General features: G+C 35.6%; 1 protein-coding gene across 2 annotated transcripts; it reads left to right on the top strand.

Annotated features, from left to right (window-relative positions):
- The first annotated feature begins 10 nt into the window (after positions 1 to 10).
- LOC115452226 (putative transporter svop-1) lies at positions 11 to 27,943 on the top strand. Of its 2 annotated transcripts, XM_030180697.2 has the most exons (11): positions 11 to 101; positions 8,491 to 8,598; positions 17,912 to 18,073; positions 18,872 to 19,031; positions 19,674 to 19,795; positions 23,933 to 24,171; positions 24,582 to 24,733; positions 25,127 to 25,250; positions 25,470 to 25,747; positions 26,524 to 26,651; positions 27,528 to 27,943. In XM_030180697.2, the coding sequence occupies exons 2-11, from the start codon at positions 8,556 to 8,558 to the stop codon at positions 27,596 to 27,598; spliced, it is 1,479 nt and encodes a 492-aa protein (XP_030036557.1). In that variant the 5' UTR covers positions 11 to 101; positions 8,491 to 8,555; the 3' UTR covers positions 27,599 to 27,943. The 2 variants fall into 2 exon arrangements, with proteins under 2 accessions (XP_030036557.1, XP_030036558.1); XM_030180698.2 differs by lacking the exons at positions 11 to 101; positions 8,491 to 8,598 and adding an exon at positions 14,920 to 15,145.
- Positions 27,944 to 27,972: the final 29 nt, after the last annotated feature.

Below are 27,972 nucleotides of genomic sequence, written 5' to 3'. Positions count from 1 at the left end.
GTGTCAATGATCCATTGGTTTTACAAATGTGTCTATTGTGAATCGTGTACAAACGAATATTAATAATTGTGTGGATGCGTTTCGCCGGCTTTTTTGGTAACGTGCGTATTTATTTTCAATAAATTTAATTCTTATTTATTCATATACTGTCTAAAGATAGTTAAATATTTCCTTATATAGATATTATGTTTAGCGCATATTTTACTTATCTGTAGTTTATATAAACCATATTATAACACGCGTATGTCGCTAGCAAGTTTAATGGACATGCTTAGGAATTAAAAAGTCAAAGTAGTAGATGGCTCAATGTAGGCTTCTTCATCCTAAGAATTAAAATATCTATAACACGTTCATTGCTCAAATGGTTTTAAAAAGGGATGGTATAAGTTCTTACAAATTCCATGTCTGAAATATTACGATGGACCGATCCGATCCGTCGTCGAATCCGTCATCGGATCCGTAACACTTCATAGTAACAAAATATGCGATCCGTCATCCGTAATTACGGATTCCGTTTTTCGAAGTAGACCCTGAGCTTCGTGCTGGTTCAAAAGCCCTCTCTACACTATAGTTGTGGGTAAAAAATAGCTTGCAATGATTTAGATTTTTTGTATACGGGCACGATAAACTGACCCTGACCGATAAACTGCACCTGGTAAGTAGAATGGGGTTTAAAAGAATGTCAAGGGACGAGAGATGATTACCCCTCGACAGTCAACACAATTAAGCCGGCTTGTTAGAACTGGATGTAAATAGTTTATCCCGAAACGCGACACAGTTACGTAGGCCACTATGCTAGGTTTTAACACCTTATGTACTATTCGGGCGCTATTCGGGCGGATATAGAATATATTTTACCACCAGCAAAGATCAGCTTTGTGTAAAATTTAGAATAGTTTTACATTTAATACCATTAGTGTACCGACCTAATACTGTTTCAATCATTGACATACGCTGAATAAAAAATATAGTATTTTAATGAAATTGAACCTATTTGACTTGATATTATTTTAATGTATTGAAATTACTTGGAAACGAGAAGTCGTGCTTGAATTTTTACTGTAATTTTTATTAAATAATTGCTATTTATTAATAGAAATATTAATAAACTAGCTTCCGCTCGCAGCTTCGCCCGCGTGGATTTCGGACTTCAAAAATGGAGCCCGTCGCGAACGTTCGAGAATATTCGTTTTACGAAGCTGCTCGCTAGGTGATTCGCTAGCCTCTAGGTGCCAAGCAAGCCGCCTGCCTGTGCGTTCGCGACCTTATATATATACAAAAATAATCCTTATAGCTGCCTCGGTGGCGTAGTTGTACTGCATGCGCGGTACGGCAGCTCTCTGAGGTCCTGGGTTCGAATCCCGGGTCGGGCAAAGTGATATTTGGGTTTTTCTGCTCAGTATCAGCCCGGAGTCTGGAATTTGTGCCAAATATGGCGATAGGCTCGCCCCCTATCACATCATGGGACGGAACACACTTGGCGAAAAGTGGATGCCATGGTTGCGCCTCTGCATACCCCTTCGGGGATAAAATTCGTGATGTTGTGTTTAATCCTTATAGCATGATTCAGTATTCACGCGTGATGGCTTATTATTAGCGTATTTCATGTATAACTTTGGTGTTTCTATACCGATTTCTATGATTTTTTTTTATGGAATATTTAATAATGTTAACTTTTTTAATTAGGGATGACTGAGAGTGTTATAAACGTAAGAGTAGACAAATATAATGAGAAAGCTTCGAACTGCTAAGCCATTGGGAGTTACACGTGTTATTGTGAGTCAACCATAAAAGATAGACATATGCTGTCGTGGGATATTTTTTACATAATTTTAAGGAGAACATTTCCGTCATACATGATTTCTGTGTAGCTTTAACCATTAAGGTTGCACACGCGACGGAAGCTTAAAAAATGGAGTAACATCTCCCGTTTTCCCAACATTTCCCTTCACTGCTCTGCTCCTATTAATTGTAGCGTGATGAAAAGTATACTATAACCAGCACAGGAGTATGACAAATACTTGTACCAAGTTTCGTTAAAATCCGTCGAGTAGTTTTTGTTTCTATAACGGTTATACAGACAGACAGACAGACAGACAGACAAAAATTTTACTAATTGCATTTTTGGCATCAGTATCGATCCCCAATCACCCCCTGATAGTTATTTTGGAAATATATTTCATGTACAGAATTGACCTCTCTACAGATTTAATATGAGTATAGATAGATAGAAGATATAGATAGATAGATAGATAGATAGAAGATTAAAGTCCTTATTAAGTAAGTGAATAGGAAAACAAATGAGGATTGTATTGGGTATATTTAATTTTAAGTATGCTTAATGTGACAATATCCTTAGTCCCTATTATGTGACGGGATATTATGTTGTGCTGACTTAATATTTTCAAACGATGTTCGTTGACTTCAATGGGCGCCGAAAGGGAGGTGAAAGGGACTGACTGACACTTGAACCTCCTTTTCAAGAGAAAAAAAATAAATAACTGAACTCAGAACAATTGAATAAATCTGCGACAATAATATGAACTATCGAACACAGAGGTTTTATTCTGGTAAAACATATACCGCGCGATTTGAATTAAAAAAAAAAAACTAATTATTAGGGTTTTGTACCCGGGTGTACCCGGTTCCGGGTATACGCGGGTATATGAAATTTTTAGTACACGGGTACCTACTATTATTGTCAGAGTTCAGATCCGAACACTCGGATACCCACTGATCAAATATTGTGCTAAGTAGGTAGCGCCTTAAAAGCATATTAACAAATTTGGACTAAAATCTATAAAAACTCTAAGGAAGGCGTTGAGTTTTTAAAAAAATGCACTAAATTGGAGGTTAGGTTAGATTATGTTGCTGTGTTTTGTTCCTATTTCGTTAGAGTTTGGTTAAAAAGTTTTATTTCTATTATTTTCAAAGGAGTGTAGAAAATATTCGGTTGGCAATTCTAATATTGTTCGGGGAACAGTAAGTAATGGAATTAAATACCCGATAGGTACCCGGATATTAAAAAAGGTCGGGTACAAAAACCCTTGTGTAGATCAAAGTCTAAAAATTATAATATTGAGCGGAAATTGGGAAGATGCGAAGAATGTGCTTATGTGATGGTTACGCAATCTACCGTGATATAGCAAACTCCGATATAAATATTTTTAATTTGATTCTCTGTAAATATGTGATTTTTCTATTAATATCTAACGATGCTGGACATTCTAAATAAGACAACGACTTATTACCAAGTGGTAATAAGTTTTGGAGCACAAATTTGATATTGATGCCCGATCTATAACTAACTACTGATTAATATCTTGAGTGTAGGTCGATACAGATGCATCTCCCAATGCAAAGAAATCTTGACGGCGCGGCGCCTATGTTGATTTCTATGGATATATAATTTGCGAGAAACTAAAATTCAGCTCTATTACTATCAAAGGAACAGGTTTTTCACAATTCATCCTTATTTACATTGATATGCAATACATACAATTTAGATTATGCTCAATTACCTTTGTATAATTTGGCTACTTAAATGTTAATATTCTTAATCGTTTTTTAAGTATTTGATGAACTTTTAAATTTTGTCCAACCCATGATACCCTATTGAAAAATAAAAGAACCCTCTTCGATAAACGAAGCTACATGAGTTCTTAAAGATTTAAAGATAATTTTATTTCAATGACTATCAAGTTGAAGTTTTAGCTGGTGGTAGGATATATTCTATATTCGCGCGACAACCGTACACAAGTGTTAAAACACTCCACAGTGGCCAACGCGAATGTGTCGTGTTCCGGGTTCAGCCTGTGTATGGTTCCAACAGGCCGGCAAAATTGTGTCGTCTGTCGAGGGGTAATCATCTCTTGTCAGTCGACATTCTATTGGACCCCACTCCTTACCATCAGGTGCAGTGGGCCACATTGCCGCGCCCGTCACAAAAAAAGGTGTAATGATTACAAGGTAATGTAAATTGAAGCTTCTGCAATTTTTTTTAGATTATTATTTTTCTTATTTATAAAAATTTCGCTAACCTATATAATAATAATAATATCAGCCCTGTATTATATACTTGCCCACTGTTGAGCACGGGCCTCCTCTACCAATGAGAGGGATTAGGCCTTAGTCCACCATGCTGGCCTAGTGCGGATTGGTAGACTTCACACACCTTCGAAATTCCTATAGAGAACTACTCAGATGTGCAGGTTTCCTCACGATGTTTTCCTTCACCGTTAAAGCGAACGATAAATTCACAAAGAATACACACATAATTTTTAGAAAAGTCAGAGGTGTGTGCCCTTGGGATTTGAACCTACGGACATTGGTCTTGGCAGTCCGTTCCACACCCAACTAGGCTATCGCCGCTTTTTATCGCTAACATATGCTTAGTTAAATTACAAATTTATTTATTTAGATAAAATCCGCCATCTTGCCTCTTAATAAAGTGTAAACTAGAAAACCGGTGATGGTTTTGAGTGCTATTTAAGCATTTCTTAACCACCTCATAACACTAAAACAAGTTTATTAGAAAGGATTATTATCGTCAATGAAGCGATCAGCGACATTTCAATTATCAGTTAATCGATATAACGAGCCGAGTGTAATGTCTTAATCGATTCGCATCATGTCGACAGATCACTTCTCTGTAAATACTGGCTTTTAGTTTAGTTTTTATTCTGAGATATTTTTTTATGTCATATGCAAATTAAATTGTTAGTTGAAACTGATGTATTTTGTTTTTCACTGTTTTTGTTTAAATGATCGATATTTTATGCTTTGTTCTATCCAAGAAAAGAATTAAAATATCTTCAAAATATTCTTTAAATAAATTATCATTAACTACTGCATCATTTACATATATAGCATCACGCAATTTTTTCTTTTTCAGTGATAGGCAGAGATATAATACATTCAAATTTAGATAGGCATTGTAGTATTACTTGCTGATACTGAGCAAAAAACTTAAGTTAAAAAAAACAATGTCACTTTACCCGGGGATCGAACCCAAGACCTTAAGCAATTTAAATTCAAACAATTTGAAAGTCAAAAGGACGAAACACTGATAAGCTTCACCAGTATAAATGGAATATACTGCGCCGAGCCGCACGTATGGCATTACGGACGTATTTATTTATTTTTTATTCCGTGCATACAAAGTGACGAATATTTTAAGCAGCATCCCGCATTTCTGTGTATTTATATATAATAATTTCCTGGTGTTGTTGTTGACGTTACTCCAGGGTCTGGATGAAAATCAGCGTCAAGCTTTTGCTGTTTGGCATATGCTGATCTAGATCTAGCACTGCTGTGGTGGGACATACACTCTATCTATATTACTTTACTCGATGACCTACACCAACCATACTAGATGAGTATCTGAGTACTTATGTCAAGGTACTCACTAACTATAAAATTGTATTCTTTTCTTTTTGATTTTTATCTCTTTCCTCATAAGAAGTTTAATTTACTGTGAATGATGTTCATCACCCTGTCTGTGGCCAATAATATTTTTTTCTTTCTTTCTTTCTAAGCATTACTGACTGTTGATAACGCATCGCGTAATGAACAAGATTAGAGAGTTTAAGAACCTGTTTCATAACTTCTGAGTAAAATACTCGTCTCACAGATGTGTAAACCGATCAAATGCAAGTCACGCTCGAATCTATACTCCAAATGAATAGTAATAGAATTAGTGCTATCTACATTAGTTGATTAAACTGACTAATAATTACCTTGAAACTTGTGAAACAGGTGCTAATCAGTTGTTTTTCTACATTAACATTTTTGAAGAAGACTCATGTAAAGTAATTGTGAAAATTAAGATATGTAATTCCCATTTCTTAGGGAATCCATATTGTGACCGCTGTCTTGGCTGTATGAATCCTCACTAGGCTATGGATTTTTCTTATGTTTTGTTAAGTACATAGTAGACTTTGGTATGTGTTTATACTGCAATTAAATTACTAGTTAGTCATGCCCTTCGCTTGATGGTACAGAACTTTGAATTACAAAGTAATCCGTGGCAATCCACCCTGGGACATGAGATGTTAAACCTCATAATGCCCAGTAATTACCCCGGTAGCAATGTTCTTTACATCGGATCACATCGGAGTCACCACTTTTAGCGGCATATAGGTTGCCGCTGCTGTAGAAGTACAGATGGTTGCGTTCCTCTGTGGAAGGGGACCGGCCGCAGCCCCTCAGACAGTTCCTATTCGGAGGTATATATGCAACGCGTCGCTCAAATTGTGCAAAGGTAATCCAAGATCGTCTGTCGCCATCTTGCGTGATTGCTATGCAATAAATCACTATAGTTATGTCAATACCACATAGATCTTCTCGTAGTTCTATTGACGTTGACAAGATGGCGGTGAGGATACTAATTATACCGCCACAGTACTATTACCATATTATGGGTACCTATCCAGACAACCCCTCGCATACGAGGGATTTCGAAGGTAAGTGAAGTCGGCCAATCCGCCCTAAGGCAGTAGTCGAAGGCCTTCTCAGTACCTATTAGAGAAGGTGCGAACTCAATAATGGGATAGTAAAGAATATTATAAGAGTGGCTTATAATATTCTTTACTATTATAAGCCACTAGGTAGGTAGTATTTGAAATGTTTTAATTTTTTTTATAAGGGCATGGCAAGTGTACCTGATAGTTAAAGAGTGGGATCCAATAGAATGAGAGAGAGATGATTATCCCTCAGTGGACACAATTATGCCGGCCTGTTGGAACCGGATATACTCAGGCTGATCCTGGAACGCGACACACTTACGTGGGTCTCTATGGTTCTAACACCTTATGTTCGGTGGTCGATATTCGGGCGGATATAAAATATACCCTGTCGCCAGCTAAGTTAACTTCGTAATAATAATATCATTTAATGCCATTATTGTCTTTTTATAATATCCTTACACCAGCAAATTTGTACTCATTATAATTCAGTATGAAAAGTCAATGAAAAGTGACAGGTGTTATTGAATTTGTGTGTACATCATGTCATATATTTATTTATTTATTTGCACTTTACATACATAACATGTATATCGGCGGACTTAACGCCAAAGGCATTCTCTCCCAGTCAACCTAAGGGTGGTGCAAAGATAAGTGAGGTAGGTGCATAAAGGAATACTTAATAATACATAAACATACATAAAAGTAACTATAATATATAACTATATTAAATACAAAAATAATATAAGAATAGTATAAATACATAAAATACAATATATTACGTGAAACGAAGTACCTATTTCCTTTTTTAATTTGGTATACGATATATTAATAAGGCAACGGAATCTTTGATGACGTAGTTTGAAAATCTTTATATATAATATCAAATCAGGAAAGAATGTAAAAAAAAGATTTGAAAATTAGTAATATACATGTTTAATAATGGAAGAACTTGGAAGAATTAACCAAAAATGTATAGTGTGGTCTTATATTACACCAAAAAAAATACAAATTAATGAAATTATGAATCTTGGGCCGTGTTTGGAAAGTGGGTGCCCACCATAGCTCTTAATCTTATATTACATAGAAGTATGTATACTGTATGTATGTATGTAGGTATCCAGGGAAAGAGAGAAGCATACATGCTATTAGCATTTAAGTTATACTTTCGTACAATGTAAAGGAAATTTTATTTTTAAATAATCAATACTTAATATATACTTTTATATAAAGCTGAAGAGTTTGTTCGTTTGTTTGAACGCATTAATCCCAGGAACTACTAGTTCGAATTGAAGCAATATTTTAGTGATGAATGACCTATTTATCGTCGAAAGCTAGCATAGGAGGAATAGGAGCGGAGTATCAATGAAAAATGTTGCAAGAACGGGGAAAAATTATTCCTTTTGAGAGCATCCGTTGCGTGCGCTGCGTAAACGGCTAAAGTTACGCCACAATCAGAATTGTTACTCTTCAAAAGTTCTAAAAAATATATTTTAAAACAAATTGCTCCACTGTACCTGAATGCGATAAACTCAAAAACTACCCAACTGATGATGAAATATGGTATAGAGATAGTTTGGGAGTCTGGGAAGGATACGTTACTTTCTATCCAGGAAAAAATATAGCGACACTATCCCGGAAAACTCATTAACGCGGACGATGCCGCGAGCAATAGCTAGTTCATTCATAACAGTCATGTTTTCTCAAACAGAAAGGCAGATATATAACCTACTCCTAACGTTCAATAATGACATTGTCTTCTATTGTCTATTTGAGAAACAATTTCTTATCCCAGCAACTCTATATTTCGAATTGATAGAAATCACAGACATGGGTTGCACAGATCGGAAATCAAACATAGAACCGCTCCCTTTACAGCTCAAACATACTGGCACATTAATGTAGCAATTATAATGTTTTAATTATAAGTTTTTTTTTAGAAATAGACATGGACACGCTACGGCGAAGACTACTAATTCGGGATGTATGTAACGTTACTTGTACGGAGCATTTTGTCTATTTGCAGATCGACTATACGAGTGCGAGCACGTTGGATCAGTGTCAACTCCTAAGACATCGGCCCTTCGGAACATGGCGACGGAGGCCGAATTAGAGAAAATCGTTGAGATAGCTGGTAAGTGTTCATCTTATTTAGTTTGCTACAAAAAATAAACGTGGTGTATAGATATTGACACATACATCAGAGTATGTTAATTAGTTCGCATGCATATCATTGAAGTTTTGACAAAAGGGTTATGGATAAAACGCGGCGAAACAATGAACACGTTGTAGTGTGGATAATATCAGGTGAGGGAAAAAAACGTCCCAAACTAATTCACAAAGATCATTATTATAAAGATTATAATTCTGTCATGCAAGGTGTATGTTTGTTGCTTGTCATTGTTCTGAGGTTTGTTGGATGTTGCCATATTTTTTTTAAATAGATGATATTCTATTTAAAAAAAAAGATGGCAACACTTTTACGTGTGTCTGGCTTTCACATCAATAGAGAGAGAGGGACGCTTATAATGATATTAAAATATACCTAATATACAAGGTAATTTAGACATTGCGTTACTAAATGAAACACTAATAACAAATAATATTTTCGGCAAAAAACTCGGTTTTAGTGTTTTTTCTATATTGAGTCTAGTTAGTGATTAGTCCTCGCAGTTGAAGAAAAATGTAAAAATAATTAATAATCATGGATATTTCGGCCTTTAAAATTTAATATGACGAAATTTTAAAGGCAGAAATATCCATGATTATTAATTATTTTTACATTTTTCTTCAACTGCGAGAACTAATCACTAACTAGACGTGAATTTAAATTCTTTACTTGCCAATACTTGTTTAGTTACCCAGATTAAAGCCGAAACAAAATGTATGAAAATGGACCTTGAGCTACCACCTTAATACAAATATGTAGGGTGTGTAAGTGTATGTTTAGCTGTTATTGCTCCGACGAATTCTGTTCGAGTAGTAGTTGATTTAGGGCATAAAATGTTTTAATTACTTCTTATTTAATATTTATTCATGCTGTTACACGGCGCCTCGCCAATTGATTTTTAAAAAGAATCTTTTTAAAATCGTATTTATTAAGGAAATAGAACTTGTGTGAATTAATTATACACGATATTTAAGAAATAGAAAAGACGAGTGTTCCCGTTTCGAGTTGGTTGACGACTGACTGGCTGTCATGCCGTTGCGTTCGGCCACGGCGGGCCAACCTCAGAACAATGACAAGCATAGAAGTAACACTATGACATTTGAGTGTACTGTGTCTTAGACAGCAAGAAATTTAATTGTGTTGCGATCCCTTCTGACATCTTATCGATATCGATAGATGCTTTGTCTATCGGCTATGGTAAATTCACAGACCTGCTAAAATAAACACTTTTCGGTCAGTCAACTACAAACCGTTGCAAATTGCTATTTTAGTTAAAGGCTAAAAAAGATATCAAAACCCTGATTTGGTATTCAAGTACCAAAAAAAGTCTGGGTATATAAAAGCACTCGGTAAAAAGCTGTTAAACTACAATAAACTATAGAACTACCGGCGTTCTTAGAGCTAAATTTTGTCCAATTTTCATTTGCTATTTACAGCAGTTTCCATGCCTTCCGAAACGTCATTTACTAAACACAAAAATGGTTTAGCATTTAGATTATTAAATTAAGAAACTGTTAGAAATTTCGGAAGGAATGGAAACCGCTGTAAGTAACAAACAAGAAATCGGCCGGAATTTCGTCTAGGAGAAAGCCAGTACGCCTTCTGCTCTTTTCTGACTTTCTTAGGCATTAAAAGATACCCAAGAGGTGGGATTTGACAGAAGCTACTAAAATGGGACAGTAAAATTAAAACACAGCGGTATCATTCATGTCACATATGTTTGATAACTTATTTCAATGTTAATAAAACTTTGTCGAAATGCCTAGAGCAAACACGGTGCTGTTTTTCCAATGCCAATTGGGACGAGCTATGGCCACGATCCATTTTTGCCTCATAGCATCATCTGTAGGGAATCTGCAATGAAACACATTGTATGAAACACACTATGAAAATCAGATAGTTTCCTCGACCCCAGCCTTCGCGCACGGTTTCCAAGTGGCTTTTACCACTACACCACCGTATATTGAAAGTAAAAGGCAATTTATGCAAAATAGTAAACTACAATATACCAACATTTATGTTATCGAAAGAATATGCAGCACAACACTATTGAACACGACTACGTAAATTGGTAAAAAATGAAAAATACTTAATAATGACTGGATCGAATGGCCAACAGCAGATTATAATATGACTAGAGCATAATAAAGTATAATTAATAACACTTTTGCACTTATGTACAGGGTTTAAGCAAATATATTAGGTTTTTTGTTTACTCACCGATGGAAGCTGATGATTTCAGTTTCATTTTCTTTACGAGAAGAATGAGATTTACACCCCACAATAACGCAGGCCATTGCTTGTTCCTAGGGCTATATTTTACTTAAACAGCACTGTGTATTTATTAAAATTAACAACAATAATTTTACACAACATGTAGCCACTTTAGAAAAGTACGCGCTGAAGTATAACGTAACTAAATTGTGTGAGCGCGTTTGTGACATTGTTTTGAGATTGGCAACTTGGAACATTTGACATTTTATTTGCTTTTTAATTCGGCATCATAAAGTGGACCAAAGGTAACCATTTGATTATTTTAAAGTGTACGCAAGCCGACCTTAGCAACATAATATTTGTCTCGTTCTTTTCAACGGTTTTGGCCTATTTGAAAAAATAGGATAAGTATATGAGGGTAATTTAGATTCCTTCTATGCTTGTTCTTGTTCTGAGGGGCCAACACAGGCACTTCTACGAATTGTCATAGAATACGGGGCTGCTGGAGCGAGCCTCATACATCTCTAATATATAATATTGCGCAATATACACTTTTTAAGGAGACAAGTATGTGGTTTCATTTATTAAGCGTCATATATTAATCGGCACTGCTCATACGTATGACATTCATGGACTTCATGCTTATATACGCGTGGGTCGTCGACGTTATGTCAATTCGTCACAGGCTTTATTATCTGACAGTGGAAACTCGTAACATGGCTGTGTTACGATAATATCATGTCATCTTGACCTCTAAGACTTTAAACTCTGCGGTGTACATAATTAGAGACCGGGTCATATGTGAAAAGAAAACAGCTCTTCCACACTTAGTACTGGAATATTTATTTCTTAGAACACTTTTACATGTAGACCACCACTTACTAGACACTACTTTCGCCTCCGATGCTCAATCAGAACTGTCTGACTGCGCCAGCAAGCCGAACATAACCTTGTTTTTATACTACCCACTTTAACGTTAACATCAAATTGTGTACTTTTTTAAATTTAAGATCATAATTGAAAGCTAAATGCGACAGTATTTTTTTGGATTTGATTTTAATATGTTAATTTTGTTTTAATATAATATTCAGAAATCATGACATATGCAACATAATATGCTTGATATATGCATGCAATAATATGAAAATGCATTATTATAATTCGTTCTCTAGTGATGAACTTGCTACCCTTATAGAGACCGTTTCTCACCGTCTAATGCCAACTGGTTCGTTAAATATTATTAGATTAGTCGAAAAATTATTATACTTAATATTTAAATGATAAAACTGTTGTGGGATGGTGAGAGATTTGCGTTTTACACCAGGGGCCTTATTCTCTATCCCGCTTGTTATTTTAACAGTGCGTAACAAGCACGTAACACAACGCATCATGTTTAGGACTATAGAAATTTGGCTTACAGAATACCATTCCACGCACATTTCTCGAAGATAACATGACACGGCCGCGTTACGCGTTTACACTATCATACAGAATAAGGGCCCTGCAGTGAGTCAGTACGTTATCTTCGTGAAATTATTGTGGAATGATATCAGTAGCGTAGCGTGCCATAGAGGGGTCCTATATATATATTTGTTAGGGGCTCTTCAAAGCAGTGCGAACTTTTGGGCGACCGTTTAGTATAATGTATGTATGGGCTAAGAGGCCCTCCAAAGCTCGGCGACCCCGTATCACTGATACGGCTGATACAGCAGTAGCTACGCCTCTAAATGATATTATGTATATCAATTTCTATTGTTTTAAACGCGATGCGGTGCGTTACGTGTTTGTTACGCACCGTCAAAATAACATGCGGTGTAATGAATAAGGGTCGGCTCACAAATGGCACAGATAATTTATTATTGTTAAACTATTATCGACATTGTCTTCATTGAAATAATATTCAAAATCAAATAACACAATGCGATGCCATTTATTGTAACTAAGGTCACAGTTTACAGACTATCTCGTCTTATGGCGCGGCACGACAAGTTGGCTGCCGTTGTAAAGCGTTTGTTTAGCTCGATCGGTTCCCATGTAGTATTTACATTTTAAACTAATCCTAATCAATTATTTTCAAAGAGATAGCTAAGTGTTAGAATTACTTGGTATACATCTTCGGAATTTTACAAAGCATCGACTGTTAAAGATAGTTTGTGAAATGTAAGTAGAACAATACACGACAAATATTAAATAAAAAAAATCGGCATATTTATATATTTTTGAAAGGCTTCTTGGCTACGGCCCTATTACGAACAAAAATACAGTTACCTCTTATTAATGAGGCGTAGTGTATGAAATCTACACGAAAATGTCGAGTCTTCAGGGCCCTTATTCTGTATGATAGTGTAAACGCGTAACGCGGCCGTGTCATGTTATCTTCGAGAAATGTGCGTGGAATGGTATTCTGGAAGCCAAATTTCTATAGTCCTAAACATGATGCGTTGTGTTACGTGCTTGTTACGCGCTGTTAAAATAACGTGCGGGATAGAGAATAAGGCCCCAAAAAGCGTTTTCTAATGGCGTTATATACGTATAAACTATATTAAATATTAAACCATTATAAACTTATTGCCGGTGTAATGCATTAATGAAATAAAATAAGTGAAGAGCGAAGATGCACTGAAATAATTAAATCCTGCTAATATTATAAATATGAAACTTTGTGAGGATGATGTAGGTATGTATGTTTGTTCCTCTTTCACAAAAAAACTACTGAACGGACTTGAATGAAACTTTACAGTAAGAGTGGTCATACATCATAATAACATATAGGCTACAATATACAATAATTTTGTTAAATTTGGTCATAATATAACGATATCTACTTATCAAGTAAGTCGGACAACAACTGCTATCTTGGCGTACGCTGGCTAAACCGTTGGAGTTGGACAAAGGTAATATACCTACCGTAGGATTGTTTGTCTTAAATAGTTATAAATAAAAGTCCACGACAGCATATTATATCTACCTTTTATGTGAAAGCTACTATGACCAAAATAGTGAGCCATAAATATCATTAAATCGGATTTTTTTTTAGCGGGACCTTTATTCCAGAAACTCCTTCACACGGGCGAAGTCACAGGCAAAAGCTAGCACTAAATAAATTTGTTACGCACCGCTGCACAAGCCGATGACATGACAGACTGACAGAAAAGAAGCTGTCACGCGGCGACTATTCTATTATTCTTTTTGATTGGAGGTAGATAAAAATGTTCTAATGTTGTATTCTGTTATTATTTCAAATATAATGTTTATACTGTAAAAGAGCGTTTCACATATTATTATCATTTAATATTTCATTAGAGAGTTTTTAAGGTAAATTTTACACTTATAGGCTACGTGACGTTTATGCTGTATAGGTATATTATGTCAGTCTGTGTCAATAGTTATAGTTAAATTTCGTCAACATACTGCCAAGCATTAATTTAAATTTGTACTTATGTCAATATCTGCTGGCGGCAGGATACATATTGTATAGCATACATACATTTATACAAATATTAAAAAGTAAATAAAAGTTTATAAAAATGTGCAATATATTGTCTGTTTCCTCCTTTTATAATATTTTTGTCCTGTAGTAAAAATCCATGTTATGGATGCAATTATTGAACCTGGGGAGCGGAAGAATGATTATGTGACACTCACGGGCCTTTTGACCTAGATGATGATATCTAATTGACCTCTGGGCCAGGTCCCTATCAAGTTAAAGCTGGCATACCGACTCAAACCAGCGGCGGTCTGCTTCTGACCAAGTGTTCCAGGTGGTCGAATGCATCCGAATTCCTCACGATACTGCTTCGCGGCTCAACTCTTTTGAGGCTTAGAGGTGCCCATCTTTAATGGCAGCACAATTGTCAAAATAAAGCCGCGCATACCTCAATATGCGGGCACGTCTACCCATAGTCCCTTTTTAGTCGCTTCTTACGACGGGCAGACATACCATGAAGGTTTTTTTTAAAACGTCCCCTTTGACATAAGGCGGAATCGAGTTTTTACTCCTGACGATTTCTAAAGAAAGATGTATTCAGATGTGTTGAAATATATCGTGTTATAATTAAATCTTTACATTATAGCTGCCTTGTGTATTGCGCTTGAGAAACGAATTAAATGTACAAAGCGGTCGGAGTGTATTGCATAGTAATCTTATTCAGGGGTACAGAGACAGGAGGGAGGTGTTGTTTAATCGTGCAGATGCTTTCTTATGATAAAAGTAGTGTGTTATATGTTTAATTTCATTCATAATTCTGCTGAGACAGAACCATGGAGTCAGAATTGGACCAAGTTCTAGATTTAGTTGGTGAGTACTGAGTTTTATAAAAAAATATTTATTACGTTTAGCTTTTAATTAAATTTGCAATTTTGTTTTGCTCTAAATATTATCAACCAATACAACCCTTTAGTTAGCTTATAGAAAGAATTATCGAAAGTTTACGAATGTAATACTAAATCTAATGGTGTTAAAAATATTATTTTAAAGGGTTTTTAATAATATTTATCTATTATCTGGTTTTAATACACATGTAGAATTTAGAATTTCCGCATGCATAAAAATATATCTAAGTTTTGGAATATAATGTTGAGCAATCGTATCGCCATATTATGCTCATAATTCACTAAATCTTTATACAATACGAAAAAACGAAGATAGCAACTTAAAAAAATTACAAGCAGAGCTTATCTCTATCTTAGAGCATAGTCTATTGAAAATTGTAAATCAGTATAAAGATTTTAAAAATATTTAATGGGCTCTGAATTTTAATTATTTATCTTTCACGCTTGTTATTGTCTTTCACTTTTTTGAAAGTTTTTTTGGCTCCGTTTTTGACACACCATATTAACAATATTTTACTCTCTCCTTTTATATTATGGTTTCCAAGTTATCTGTCGATGATATCGTCTATGTTAAGTAATGATTTACAAAATAGTAAATACTAAGATATCGTTTAGAAATATCATAAAGTCATCGGCGAGTCAAAAAATAAAATCAAAAACCATTATAAGATCGAATAAAACAAAATTGGCAATTTGGCGGGTATTTCATGTTTACAATAATCAGTCTAATAGACATAATTATTTTAATAGTTAGTTTTTATCACATTTTAGCCAAACACGTGTTCGCACGGAGAAAAGATGAATCACATTTGGTATTAAAAGCAACTTAGTAACTAAATTGTATCAAACGAAAGTCGAACTCCGAATAAAATCTGCTGCCCACATGTGCCATATCAATTAAATAATTGAACCAAGGCCAAATTGTTTAGCGAAATTTAAAATTAATGGAAACAACATTGTGAGTAGATATGCTGTTGCACCAGAAAGTGAGACAATTTTTTACCGCGGCTTTACTTGCATGTGAGAGGTTTCTAGGCACAAGGTTAATTATTACAAGTTCCACATACCTACTCGTTTTGTCCTCAAAGGGATAGGCAGTGGCGAAACTAGTGCACTCACTTTCGCAAATTATATTTTGTTCCATAATGTGATACGGAGAAAGCCTATCGCACTATCGCAAACAAAATCTATACTCCGGTCTGAACTGGAAATTTCTGTGCAAAAATCTAGTTAAACTGTGCCTTCGTTACAACGCAAAAAATTAAATCATAAGTACATTGTAGTTTTTAGATATAGGTAGGTATTGTGGCGTGTCTGTTCCTGTAGATTTCGCGCAGGGCCTAATTAGTACGACACAAAACCTTTCATAATAGAAAAGTTTTGAAATATCAGCATTATCATTGACTAATATCAATGCGACTAAGATAATTCAAAAGATAGTCTAGCCCTTATTTGCAGCTGAAAGTCTTTGAAAATAATGGTGACGGTTGACAAAACATCATGCAGTTTGTCATAGACGTAATATCCGTTATTCAAAATAATTGTGACTGGGTTTTTCCATCTTAAAAATTACTTAGTTGCGGCTCGGAGTCAGGAAGTTGGCGGTGTGATACCCCCGTGCCTCGGGAAGCACGTAAAGCCGTTGGTCCTGCGCCTGATCTCTCTCCGGTCATGTCGGATTGCCGTCTCTCCGAATTATGAGAGTGAAGGAACAGAGAGTGCACCTGTGTACTGCGCACACACGTGTGCACTATAATATCTCCTGCGTACCTGGCTGATCTCCGTTGAGATTGGCCGCCGTGGTCGAAATTCGGCTAGGAGGGATTCATTCATCCGTTATTACATCTTTATCTCAATATTTAAGTATTTGTGTCTACAATACAGTATATTGTGTATTTTGGTAAAGATCTTTTGCTAGAATTTTGTGGCTAGTATGATCCCAATGCCCTTTATTTTTTGTTTGCTTTTGTAGGAGTACCTAATCTTCGGAATAGCTGAAAAGATTACGAAGGTATTATTGAACAAGTACAAAAAATGTAACAAAGTAATCTAGGCTATATTTACCCCGTTTTTACAATATTATAAATTAGCTACTATATACTAGCTGTTGCTCGCAGCCCCATGTTAAAAGCCTTTCCCGCTACGAAATTCTCTAAGTTACTGTACCGGTCCGCAGCGGCATCTATTTAAAAATCAGATTAACAACTTTAATTATTTCCTACGAGAGTATATAATCGAGATAAAGAGTAGTCTATATGTTAATCTAGGACGTGGACTATGTGTGTGCCAAATTTCATGCAAATCAGTTCAGGTGTTTCGAAGTTTACTAACAAAAGTCCAAACATTTTCACAAATACTAATTACTGGTGGTAGGTCTCTCACATGAGAGAGCCCGTCTGGGTAGGTACCATCGCAATGTCTATTTCTGCCGCCAAGCAGCAGTGTCTAGTCAGTGTTATGTTCTGGTTTGAAGAACATTATGGCCAGTGTAACTACTGGACGTAATAAGACTTCACATCTCATGTCTTAGTATGGCGAGCGCAGTGGAATACTAAACTATACTTTATAATTCAAGGTATTAGATGGTCTTTCTATTGTTTATGGGCGGTCGTATCGGTTACCATCAGGCAAACGACAAGTTTGTCTTGTCATTCAAACCAATAAAAAAAAAACAAAGAATGAATTAAAATACAATGAGTTTACACCATATTCATATGTGATGGTATTTCAGGCCATGGCGGCTACAACGTGGTGATATTGCTAGTAAGCAGTACCATCCACCTAGCCGCGACCCTGGATCTGCTGAGCTTCTGCGTCACGGCGCCGGCGGCAAGCTGTGACCTGCAGCTCGGCATGGCGGAGATAAGCTTGCTCACTTCAATTCCATTTGCAGGTACTTTTTTTATAGGAATGGTGAATATATTTTATTTCCACCCGGATATGACTACTGTAGTACATAAGATGTTAAAACCCACCATAGTGGCCCACGTAATGGTATCGTGTTCCGGGATCAGCCTGTGTATATTCGGTTCCAACAGGCGAGCATAATAATTCGACTGCCGAGGGGACCAGGGGTAATCGTCTTTCGTCATTTGACATTCTATTTGACCCCACTTCACTTACCAAAGGCGGGGTCCTTTGCCATGTTTATATAAAAAGGGTAGGTTAGGATCACAACCAATTAAAACTTCTGTTATATCGTATTTATAGTTTTAACTTGTCAATTTTTGACTTAAAGATTTAATTTTAATGATATAGCATGCTTTAATAATCCAGCTACAGTTATAAGCGTTGAATATGGCTTTATTAGATAATTAGAAATTCTGTGTAATTTTCCGTTGGAAACAATTTAACAAACACCTAGAAGCTGTGTTTACAAAGACCCACTCTCGCTTCTGTTAATTGGTTTAAGTCAGTTCTATCACTTCTTTGTTTATCCGGCCTCTGCAAACATTATATGCGAATACATCACACATCTCATTGACATTAAGGATGTCATGGTAGCAGCTCTGCTTCCGCCCTGCTTTATAAATCCACTAGATTTGCTTCAACATACATGACGGCAACTAAAATACCCAAAAGCTGCTCCACACTGCCACTAGGGTCTGCTAATTCTGCAGCGCGATTGTACCTCTGCAGCCGTGCGCTGAATTTGAAAACGCCCAGCCCTAAGATAATATTCTATTCGCAGGCTACGTGTCGGCTTTGCCGTGGGGCTACTACGCAGACATGCACGGTAGACGGAGAGCCATATTGGTATCCGCGTCAGTCGGCTCCATCCTTGGCATAATGACCAGCTTCGCGTCGTCATTCACTATGATGCTGGTGCTCAAATTTCTCGGCTGTACTTTGTAAGTAGGTACGCCTTGTTCCAGTGCCCATTTATAGTTATCGATTCACTTTAAAATTAAATGCTACACGCAAGTTGTCCTGTTTTTAATAGCGCTATTGTTTTAAATCTCCTTAATTTGATTTTAGCAATGCCAAACCTGTGTAATGGATTCATAAAACCTTATAATCTGTGAATATTAAAATTGTGATAGTTTGTCAAATTTTCCGGTTGCATGTTAGTGATTAAATGGATCAAGTTTGATACACTAATAAGGGGTTGTTTGAAATTTTGCAGAAATTCTTTTTGACAGTTATACAGCTAATGTAGATAAGACTCATTTAAGTACCATTTATTTGAGAGAATACATTAGCGTGTGACTTTTATATTTTGTCGCTATTTATTTAAGAGGTGTGAGGCAGACCCTTATAATAATAATATAATATAGTACTTAGTTCTTTTAAAAAATCAGAAGCAATATTAAGGTAATTAATAAAAAACCTTGTGTCAAGTGTTGAAAATATGTTGCACGAGGTAAAATTTCACGTGTTATAATAAGATTTAGATTCATATAAAATGTGTCTTATAAACCCTACCTCTAATAAATCGCTTTTCATTTGTGCTTAGGGTCAGAATTTTCTAGTAAATAATGTTATTATTTCAGTTCTACAGCCTGCATCACGCTTACAATCACATATCTTGGCGAGTGTACGTGCTCGAAATATCGCACTAAATACATGTTCATTTTGAACTGTTTCAATTTGGGCTCTGACCTCGTTTGCTATGGTTAGTAAATATTTTTAATATGTTATTATATATCCCCAGTGATTGAATAGGACCTTCGCTTTAATGCTTTCATCTTTTTCAACTTCCTACCCTACCTCATTTTAGCATGCAGCCGACGGCACACGCTCTTTCATGTATTTTTAATATTTTACGTCACAACCATCACCTTCCTCACACCATTTCGAGAGTAAAAAAAAAAAAACATATTAAGTACTAATTTTTTTCTCGTATTTTCCTAGTTCATCAATTTTAGTGAAGTTAAACCTAAATTATAAGAGTAAATAGCTTGTAATTGCTTTATAGTACCTACGTGAGGTTATTAGTCTCTATTTTCTTGTTGGATAGTTAGGTTAGAATAGGGTAGGTGATTAAAATCGTTGTCCGTCCAGGCAAACTAGAAAGTCACCCTATTGTCCTTCATTTACCAAAATAATTAGTACCAGGTTTTTTGAATTTAATTAATGTCTTTAATCAAATATACGAGGATTTTTATTCTGGGAACGGTCTTTAACATCAGCGAAGTCGCAACGCCTAGAACCAACTTGTTTAAAAATTAAAATAATGAAATGATAAGCACTTAGAATTCTATGATTGTATACATTTTTTAATTTAAGTCTACGCATCTTACGTCTCCGGCATTTATTTTAAAATTATTTCAAAAACGTATTTTCCTGTTTCATTAACAAAACATATTTTCTTTTGCCAAATATATGTGCAAATATAATTGTATGTTCAGTTGTACGGTTAATGTTGCTTCAGGTAAATTACATTCTTTAACAACGTATTAATTTATTTTTGTGATCTCAGGTGAAAAATCATTTATGTCTTTATATGTAAATGGAAAAATGCTTTTGCAATGTAATTTAAATGAATTTTGTATGATTTAACAATGTTTGGAAAACTGAGTATAAACCTATTTACTTATATTATAGACCTTGGTTGTGTTTTGATGATATTGCCTCGTGCCCGATTTATTTGAGTTTAGCGTAGTATTTCTTATACCCACCGATCAATGTACAACCCATTGTAAATAAAGAATAATGGCCAGCACCACGATGTGCGGTCTTACTATCACATCTTATAGCAGTAATATTATAACCTTACTGTTAGATCTGTACCAAAATAATGAATAGCGCCATCTGTTGTGTCTATGGTGAACATATTTGTTATAAACCACAAGGCATAACTGTGTAAAGTGAAACTGTCACTTGAGCGTCCCTGTCCAAAAGAAACGTTGTGTTATAATTACAAGTTTAGTTTTATTGGTCTAACATTACACTTACCTACTCAGAAATTTCGTACCATGACGAGCATAAAACCATCATGTTTTATCGAGCAGTTTTGTCTCACGTTATTGTAAATCATTCATTCAATACCTTACCATGAAGTTTTTTTTTTATTTTGATTTTCCCTTTATTATTGGGAAGGCAAAGGGTTCTAGCCCATACAGCCTCGTCATTAATAGTTTACCATGAAGTGTCTTGACAGTTAGTAATATTGTTTTTATTTCAGAACAATGACAAGCAATCAAATTTGACAGTGTTATAAATGTGTATTTATCGTTCTTAACATTTATTTGTTTGACAATTAATTCAAAACTAAAGCGTTTAGCACTTTTAACAAAACCTTATTTATTAAAGGATAACAATTTTAATCAAATTAGTTAACAAATAAAGGAGACTTTCCCGCCCTCACACCCACCACTACAGCTCCTGTAAGCCAGGATCAGCAGTGGCACGCATTTTATGACACCGAGCAGTGAAGCTCGGCGAGTCTCAGGGAAAACTACTATGTCATTATCCCGCAACGAAATTAATCAAATAGAAAGATAGGGAGGAGTTGGAAATATTATTAAATTAGTTAACAAATAAGCAAAAAAACAAGAACATAAAATTATAGCTAGCGAAATGTAAGGATTGTGAACGTCCGTCCGATCCTAAGCAAAGTGCAAAATGCCAAAACTGTATCATCAATGCAGTCGGTTCAGTTTCGCGTCCTTTTAAAGATTTAAAGCAATAGATATGTCGGCCCATAGTTTAGCCGCACGGAAATTCAGAATTGTGTTATCGTTGGGAAGAGTGAACTCACTCTTCACGTCGTAGTCGGTTGTGGTAAGCAGTGAAAGGTGAACGTTGATTACGTTTTCTTAGTTTTTTTTTTTGCTATTAAGTCTCTAAATCTATAAAATATGCATTCCTTATCATAAATAACTACAAAATACAAGAAAAATACCTACAAAAAGAGACAGAAATTCAATAACGTCATTTTATTAGATCATCAGCCATTTTATTTGTTATGACTGATGTTTTCATTTTTCATAGTCAAAATAACTTCATTCAAACGGACCTTACCTTCTTAAATTTGTTTATTGGTATTGTAGTTATATTTTACTAATAAATATTTGTGAAATTGATTAAGTATATTTTTCCGATAGACACACAGATATAAATTGTCGACAGTCTCAAGAGCACAGTTCATAGGCTACTTTCTATCCCAGGAATATGTGTAGCGGGACTTTTATCCCGAAAACTTCCTACACGCACGCGAACACGCGAACAAAAGCTAGTCCTACATAAAATTATGAATACAACACGTAGTAAGTAATAAAGACTATTTAGATCACACTTCAGATTGACGTTCACCAATTAATACTAAATGTCCGTTAGGGCCGGCGTACTGTATGTATTATAACCTTTTGCCCGCGGCTCCGCCTGCGTGAGTAAGTTTTTCCGGGAAAAAGATTTCTGTTATAAAAGTACGCTGTATATTTTCCCGGGATAGAAATTTTTACCGTTTACTGAGCACGTAATGGGGGCTCTTTAGAGAAACCAATATTCTCCGTTTTTGCAACTTTTTATTAATGCTTCGCTCCTATTGGTCATACCGTGATGTAATACACCCTAGAGTTTTCCCCGATAAATGACATTTCCAATACTAATCAAATTTTTCAATTCGAACCTATAATTCCTGAGGTCAGCGCGATCAAATTAACAAACAAAAAACAAATTCTTCACATTTATATAATGGTATAGATTCCAGGATAAAAATCCCGCTATATTTTTTCCCGAGAAAAAAAGTAGCCTTACCAGATTCTCTAAGTATCCACCATATCAAATTTTATCGAAATCCGGTGGGTAGTTTTTGAGTATATCGCGTTCAGTCAGGCAGACAGATATGGCTGAAGTCTTTCATTTATAATATATTTTACAGGATTTTTTGAGAGGAACAATTCCAATTAATTAAATACAAATTATTGTTGCATAACCGTTTACGCAAAACACGGAACGGAAGCTCTCAAAAGTAATAAATTTTCCCCGTTTTTGCAACATTTTTCATTACTGCCACGCTCCTATTGGTCATAACGTGATAATAAAAGGGCTATCCAACACTAAAATAATTTTTCAATTCGAACCAGTAGTTCCTGAGATTAGCGCGTTCAAAGAAACAAACTCTTCAGCTTTATATAATAGTAAGTATAGATATAGATTATGGCGGACCGCATGGCAGAGAATGTTTTATTGTCAAACTATTATCGACATTGTCTTCATTGAAATAGGTAAAAAGTAAAAATAATTAAGTTGTATGAATTCGCTAAAAGACGTTAAAAAAACAAAAAAAAAACAACTTTCACCAAAAAATTCCATTTTTTCGGGATAATTTATGGCCATCGTGTTTTTTGTTTCTTTTTTTATTAAATACGTCTTCAGTAACGGTAGAGATTAACGCTATTTTTTGTTATTGGTGATATACAACAAATGGTGTAAGGCATATTTTACTGTTCGTTAAATTCTTTCCTGTTCGCAATCCTCTTTTTGCCATAAATGTATGAGTATGGAACATGGCCGCCGCCAAGATTATTTTTAGGAAGGTGCGACTGTATCTACAGACTATAACTATATATATTTTTTAATTTAAATCGCGCAGGCATTTGATTATGCTTTACCATTATAATACCTCTGCAAGACAGTTTCGGTTGTCGTATAAGTAAAATAGGATGGCTCTGTTACCTATACGGAGATGGAATAAGAGCGCCTGACCTTATTTCTAGATCATTAATTGGTTTTATTTAGTGAAACTGATGCGACATTAAATATAAAACCTAGTTATCGTAAAATAATTTCTTGATTTATCTTTCAGCGCTCGCATATTTCATTCTTCGGATGGAATTTAACGTGGATATACCATGGCTGGCGATATCGTACCGCCCTTGGCGCCTGTTCACGCTCTCCATGTCTCTGATGCTGGGCGCTGGTGCGGTCATGATGTTTTTCTTGCACGAGAGTCCAAAGTTCCTCGCGAACAAAGGAGATGTTGATCAGGCGTTGCATGTGCTGAAAACAGCTTATGGAGTCAAAGAAGGAACTGAAGAGTTAGTGGTATGGAAAGAATTGCCAATAATATTTTTCTACCTTACGTCCATAGTAAATTCTGTCAATTATAATTTGTGTGATTTTGGTTCAAATAGTATTATAGTTTATCAAATGAGTGCATGAGAAAGAATTGATGATTCGTACTAAAATTCTCTGAATCGCTATTACAAAGTCCTGTGTAAATTTTTATTTATGTTAGTAAAATTAAACTTAAATTCTTTTTCTTAATAATTCATAGTTCCCCCTTTAGTTTTGGGATTATAATCTACAATTTGTAGAAAAAATATTATTTAGAACCTTGTAATAATGAGCCAGCGAATTATTATTGTTTGAAGTGTCATGTGACTCGCATATGACTGACTATCTATTTTAAACCATTTATTCTTTTGCTCACTACAAAACTTTTTATATTTCAGACGAATTCGCTACTATTCGCTGACAAAAAATTAGATAGTACGAAAACCACATTTTGGAATTCAGTGGTTCAACAAACAGTACCAATATTCCAACCACCGCTGCTGATTCATACGGTACAACTGTTCTTCCTGCTGTCTGTGTGTTGCAGCACGTATGTTTTTATGTTCTTTATCTGTTTGATAATTACTTCAGAGTTTAGATGATTTAGAGTTTGTACTTTTGACCAACTTGACGGGGTTGGTCAATGTGTATAGCTCCAGGTATAACTGCCAGGTATAATACGGATACGTCAATGTGACCCCACTACATCTGATGGTAAGTAGAGTGGGGTTCAGTAGAATTTCGACGAGAGATGATTACTCCTCGGCAGTCGATACAATTACGCCGGCCTGTTGGAACCGGATATACAAATGCTGATCCCGAAAATCGCCACACTTACGTGAGCCAATATTACGGGTTTTAACACCTTGTGTACGGTGGTAGCTATCCGGGGGGATATAAAATATATTCTACCAGCTAAAACATTATCCTGCCTCTGTTGCAGTAACAACGTATTCTTCATGTGGTTCCCGACGATGGTGAACTCTTTCTTCAACTCGATCGCCAGCGATGACTCTAGTTTCTGCGATAGGATCACTTCTAACATCACCACCACCATAGAGAACAATGTGAGTTTATACCTGTCTGTAGGCTGTACGAATCTTATCAATTATAGGAGCATTTAGGACTACACTTAAACGCGGATGAAAATAAAATTTAAGAACATTTTTATTATATTGTTTCGTACATCAATCCTTAACACGTTGTTGAAGTTTAAGTAAAACGAACGTGGTTTACCAAGAAGACTATAATTTGGTCTTCCAGTTAATATTATATGTTTTTTCCAGGTTGTATGCGACAGCACAATCTCCAACGCAACAATTTTCTCAGGAATGGCGTTCAGCACTTTCTTTACGATCGTAAACTACGGCACCTCCCTCATCTCCAACTACCGCAAATCTGTATTGATCATCACCTTGACTATCGCTGGACTGAGCACCGTTATCGTGGACTTAATCTATCAACCGATTATTAGCATACTACTATTTATTCTCATCCAGTTGGCCGGAGTTAGCGGAGGGAATGTCTGTTCATACTTTAATGACGTATATCCCACAACTTATAGGTGAGTGATACAGGACGGAATAAAAGAGTGAAGGAAAGAATAGAAATTATCAATGTGTATTGAGCCGGAATGTTTAGTGGCTTCTAAGGGTTGCTTATTTCTCCACAAGGGCGTCGCCAAGGAGGGGGGCAGTTAGGGGCAGCTGCTCCCCCCCAGACGTTCCAAAACTCCAATGACTTCACGAATTCCATTCCTAATAATACGTACGCTCAAATACGCTCTGCTCTATGTTTTTGTTAAAACGGGAGAGGGGCAGCGGGGTAGGAACATGTGCTCTCAACTTTATCTATAATTCATACTTTTCTTATTCTCCGTATCAACTTGTCCCTCCCCTAGGCCATCACCTGGCGACGCTCTTGTTTCTCCACATACAAAAATGCAAAAGGTAGGTAAACCAAGAGCACAAAACCACAAGGACGATATTGATTATAATTGACGATAGATTGAAAATAATATGAGTACTCATGTAATGTTGCAATATTAGAATTTTGCCAATTACTTAGGAAGCTCAATATGTATAGATATAATAGACCATAAACTGTAAAGTATATCACTTGTTGATTGATGATTGTTGATTGTACTCCATTAAATAATTTTACCGCATGTAGTGTAATTTCCATCAATATTCACATACGGGACTGGACCGGTATCACCTCCGTTGAGCTCCTGTTCTACCTGGCCAATGACAAGGAGGAATACAAAAAGCGTACGGCTAACCTTCAACAATAAAGAGGCACTTGAAGAAGAAGAATACATATTTTGTCTCTTATTTCCAGGGGCTTAGGGACAAGTCTCGGCTCCATGACAGCCAGGATTTCGAGTATGATCGGTGTATATATTGTGGGCAGCACTATCGTGGACCATTGTAGAATCACTTTCTTCGCATGGTCTATATTCGTTTTTGGTAAGTTCAACGCAAGCACTGACTATATGGGGTAGAACTTATAAGCAAGCAGATCGATTAGCATCTATTCTTTTTTTGCGTAAATTGGCCACTTTTATGTTTATAATAGGGTCATTGTGACATTACGTTACTAAATAACCACATACCTGTCTTCACCTTTGCTGTCGTTGTGCCAAGAATCATCCATTAATAACGAATATTTTTACCAAAAATCCTGGTTTGTTTTCTACTTTTTGATCATTTTGTAGTTTAATGCAAATACGGCGTGTGCGTGAGTGTATTTTTGTCTAATAGAATGATGTTGCCGCTGCGACGAATTCTTTTAGAGTAATAGTGGCATTAGGCCGCGTAAAATTAAAATGACTTATAATTGATATTTATTTTGTTCGAAACTTACACTTTTTATTTTACATTTACGGATCAAGTAACTTATTGTAAAGTGTTATTTCCAAGTAGATGTATGTAATGTGTGTGATGAGTAGTGGTATGTGGTTGAATTTAGTAACGCAATGTCAAAATGGCCCTGTATACGGCCCGTGCTGAGTACAGGTTTCCTCTGTCACCAACAGTGATTGGCCTTAATCCACCACGCTGGCCTAGTGCGGCTTGTCATAGGTACTATCGAAATTATTTTTAGTGAATTATCTGGTATGAAGGTTTCCTAACGATGTTCTCTTTCGTGGCAAAACGAACGAAAATTGATAACAATATAAACATAACTTCGAAAAATCAGAGGCGTGTTTTGAACCTACGAACATCCATCTTGCCAGAACTTTCTATTCCCAACTAGTCTGTTCCGCTTACTGTCCAAATTTTTAAATCTAAATGTAGAATGTAATATCACTTATTTTTATAAAAAAATAACATTATTTTTAGTTGGCGTTGCGGCGGCGTGGTCTCTACCTGCAGAAAAGAAAAAACTTAATCCAAGCACGGATCCGAGCTGATAAATACAGTTAGATATTGTATTTTTTAGTACTTTGATGGTTTTTGTATTAAGGTTCCTATCTACAGTCAGTCAAAGAACAAATTCAAAATTTCAAATCGTCTTTAAACTTTTCTCTCCGTTTTAACAATCGATTTTTATTTAATAAAAATAAATTCAAAGGCCTTACAATTTAGATAAAATAATATTTCGATTGAAGTTGATGTGTAGAAGCTTTTTTTTCAGCTAAGTACTTCTGTGGGTGACTTTACAATGTATTCGATTGTAATGTTTTGTATGCAGTATATTTCGGAACTCGTAATAATTATACATATAATAAACTATGTAAATAAAACAAAACAATATATTTAGATGTTTATTTTTTTCTTAAAATAT

Source organism: Manduca sexta, chromosome 24, assembly GCF_014839805.1.
Source record: "Manduca sexta isolate Smith_Timp_Sample1 chromosome 24, JHU_Msex_v1.0, whole genome shotgun sequence".
Classification (NCBI taxonomy): Eukaryota; Metazoa; Arthropoda; class Insecta; order Lepidoptera; family Sphingidae; genus Manduca; species Manduca sexta.
The sequence above is the reverse complement of the archived record's forward strand: the minus strand, read 5'-3'. Positions and strand labels throughout refer to the sequence as shown.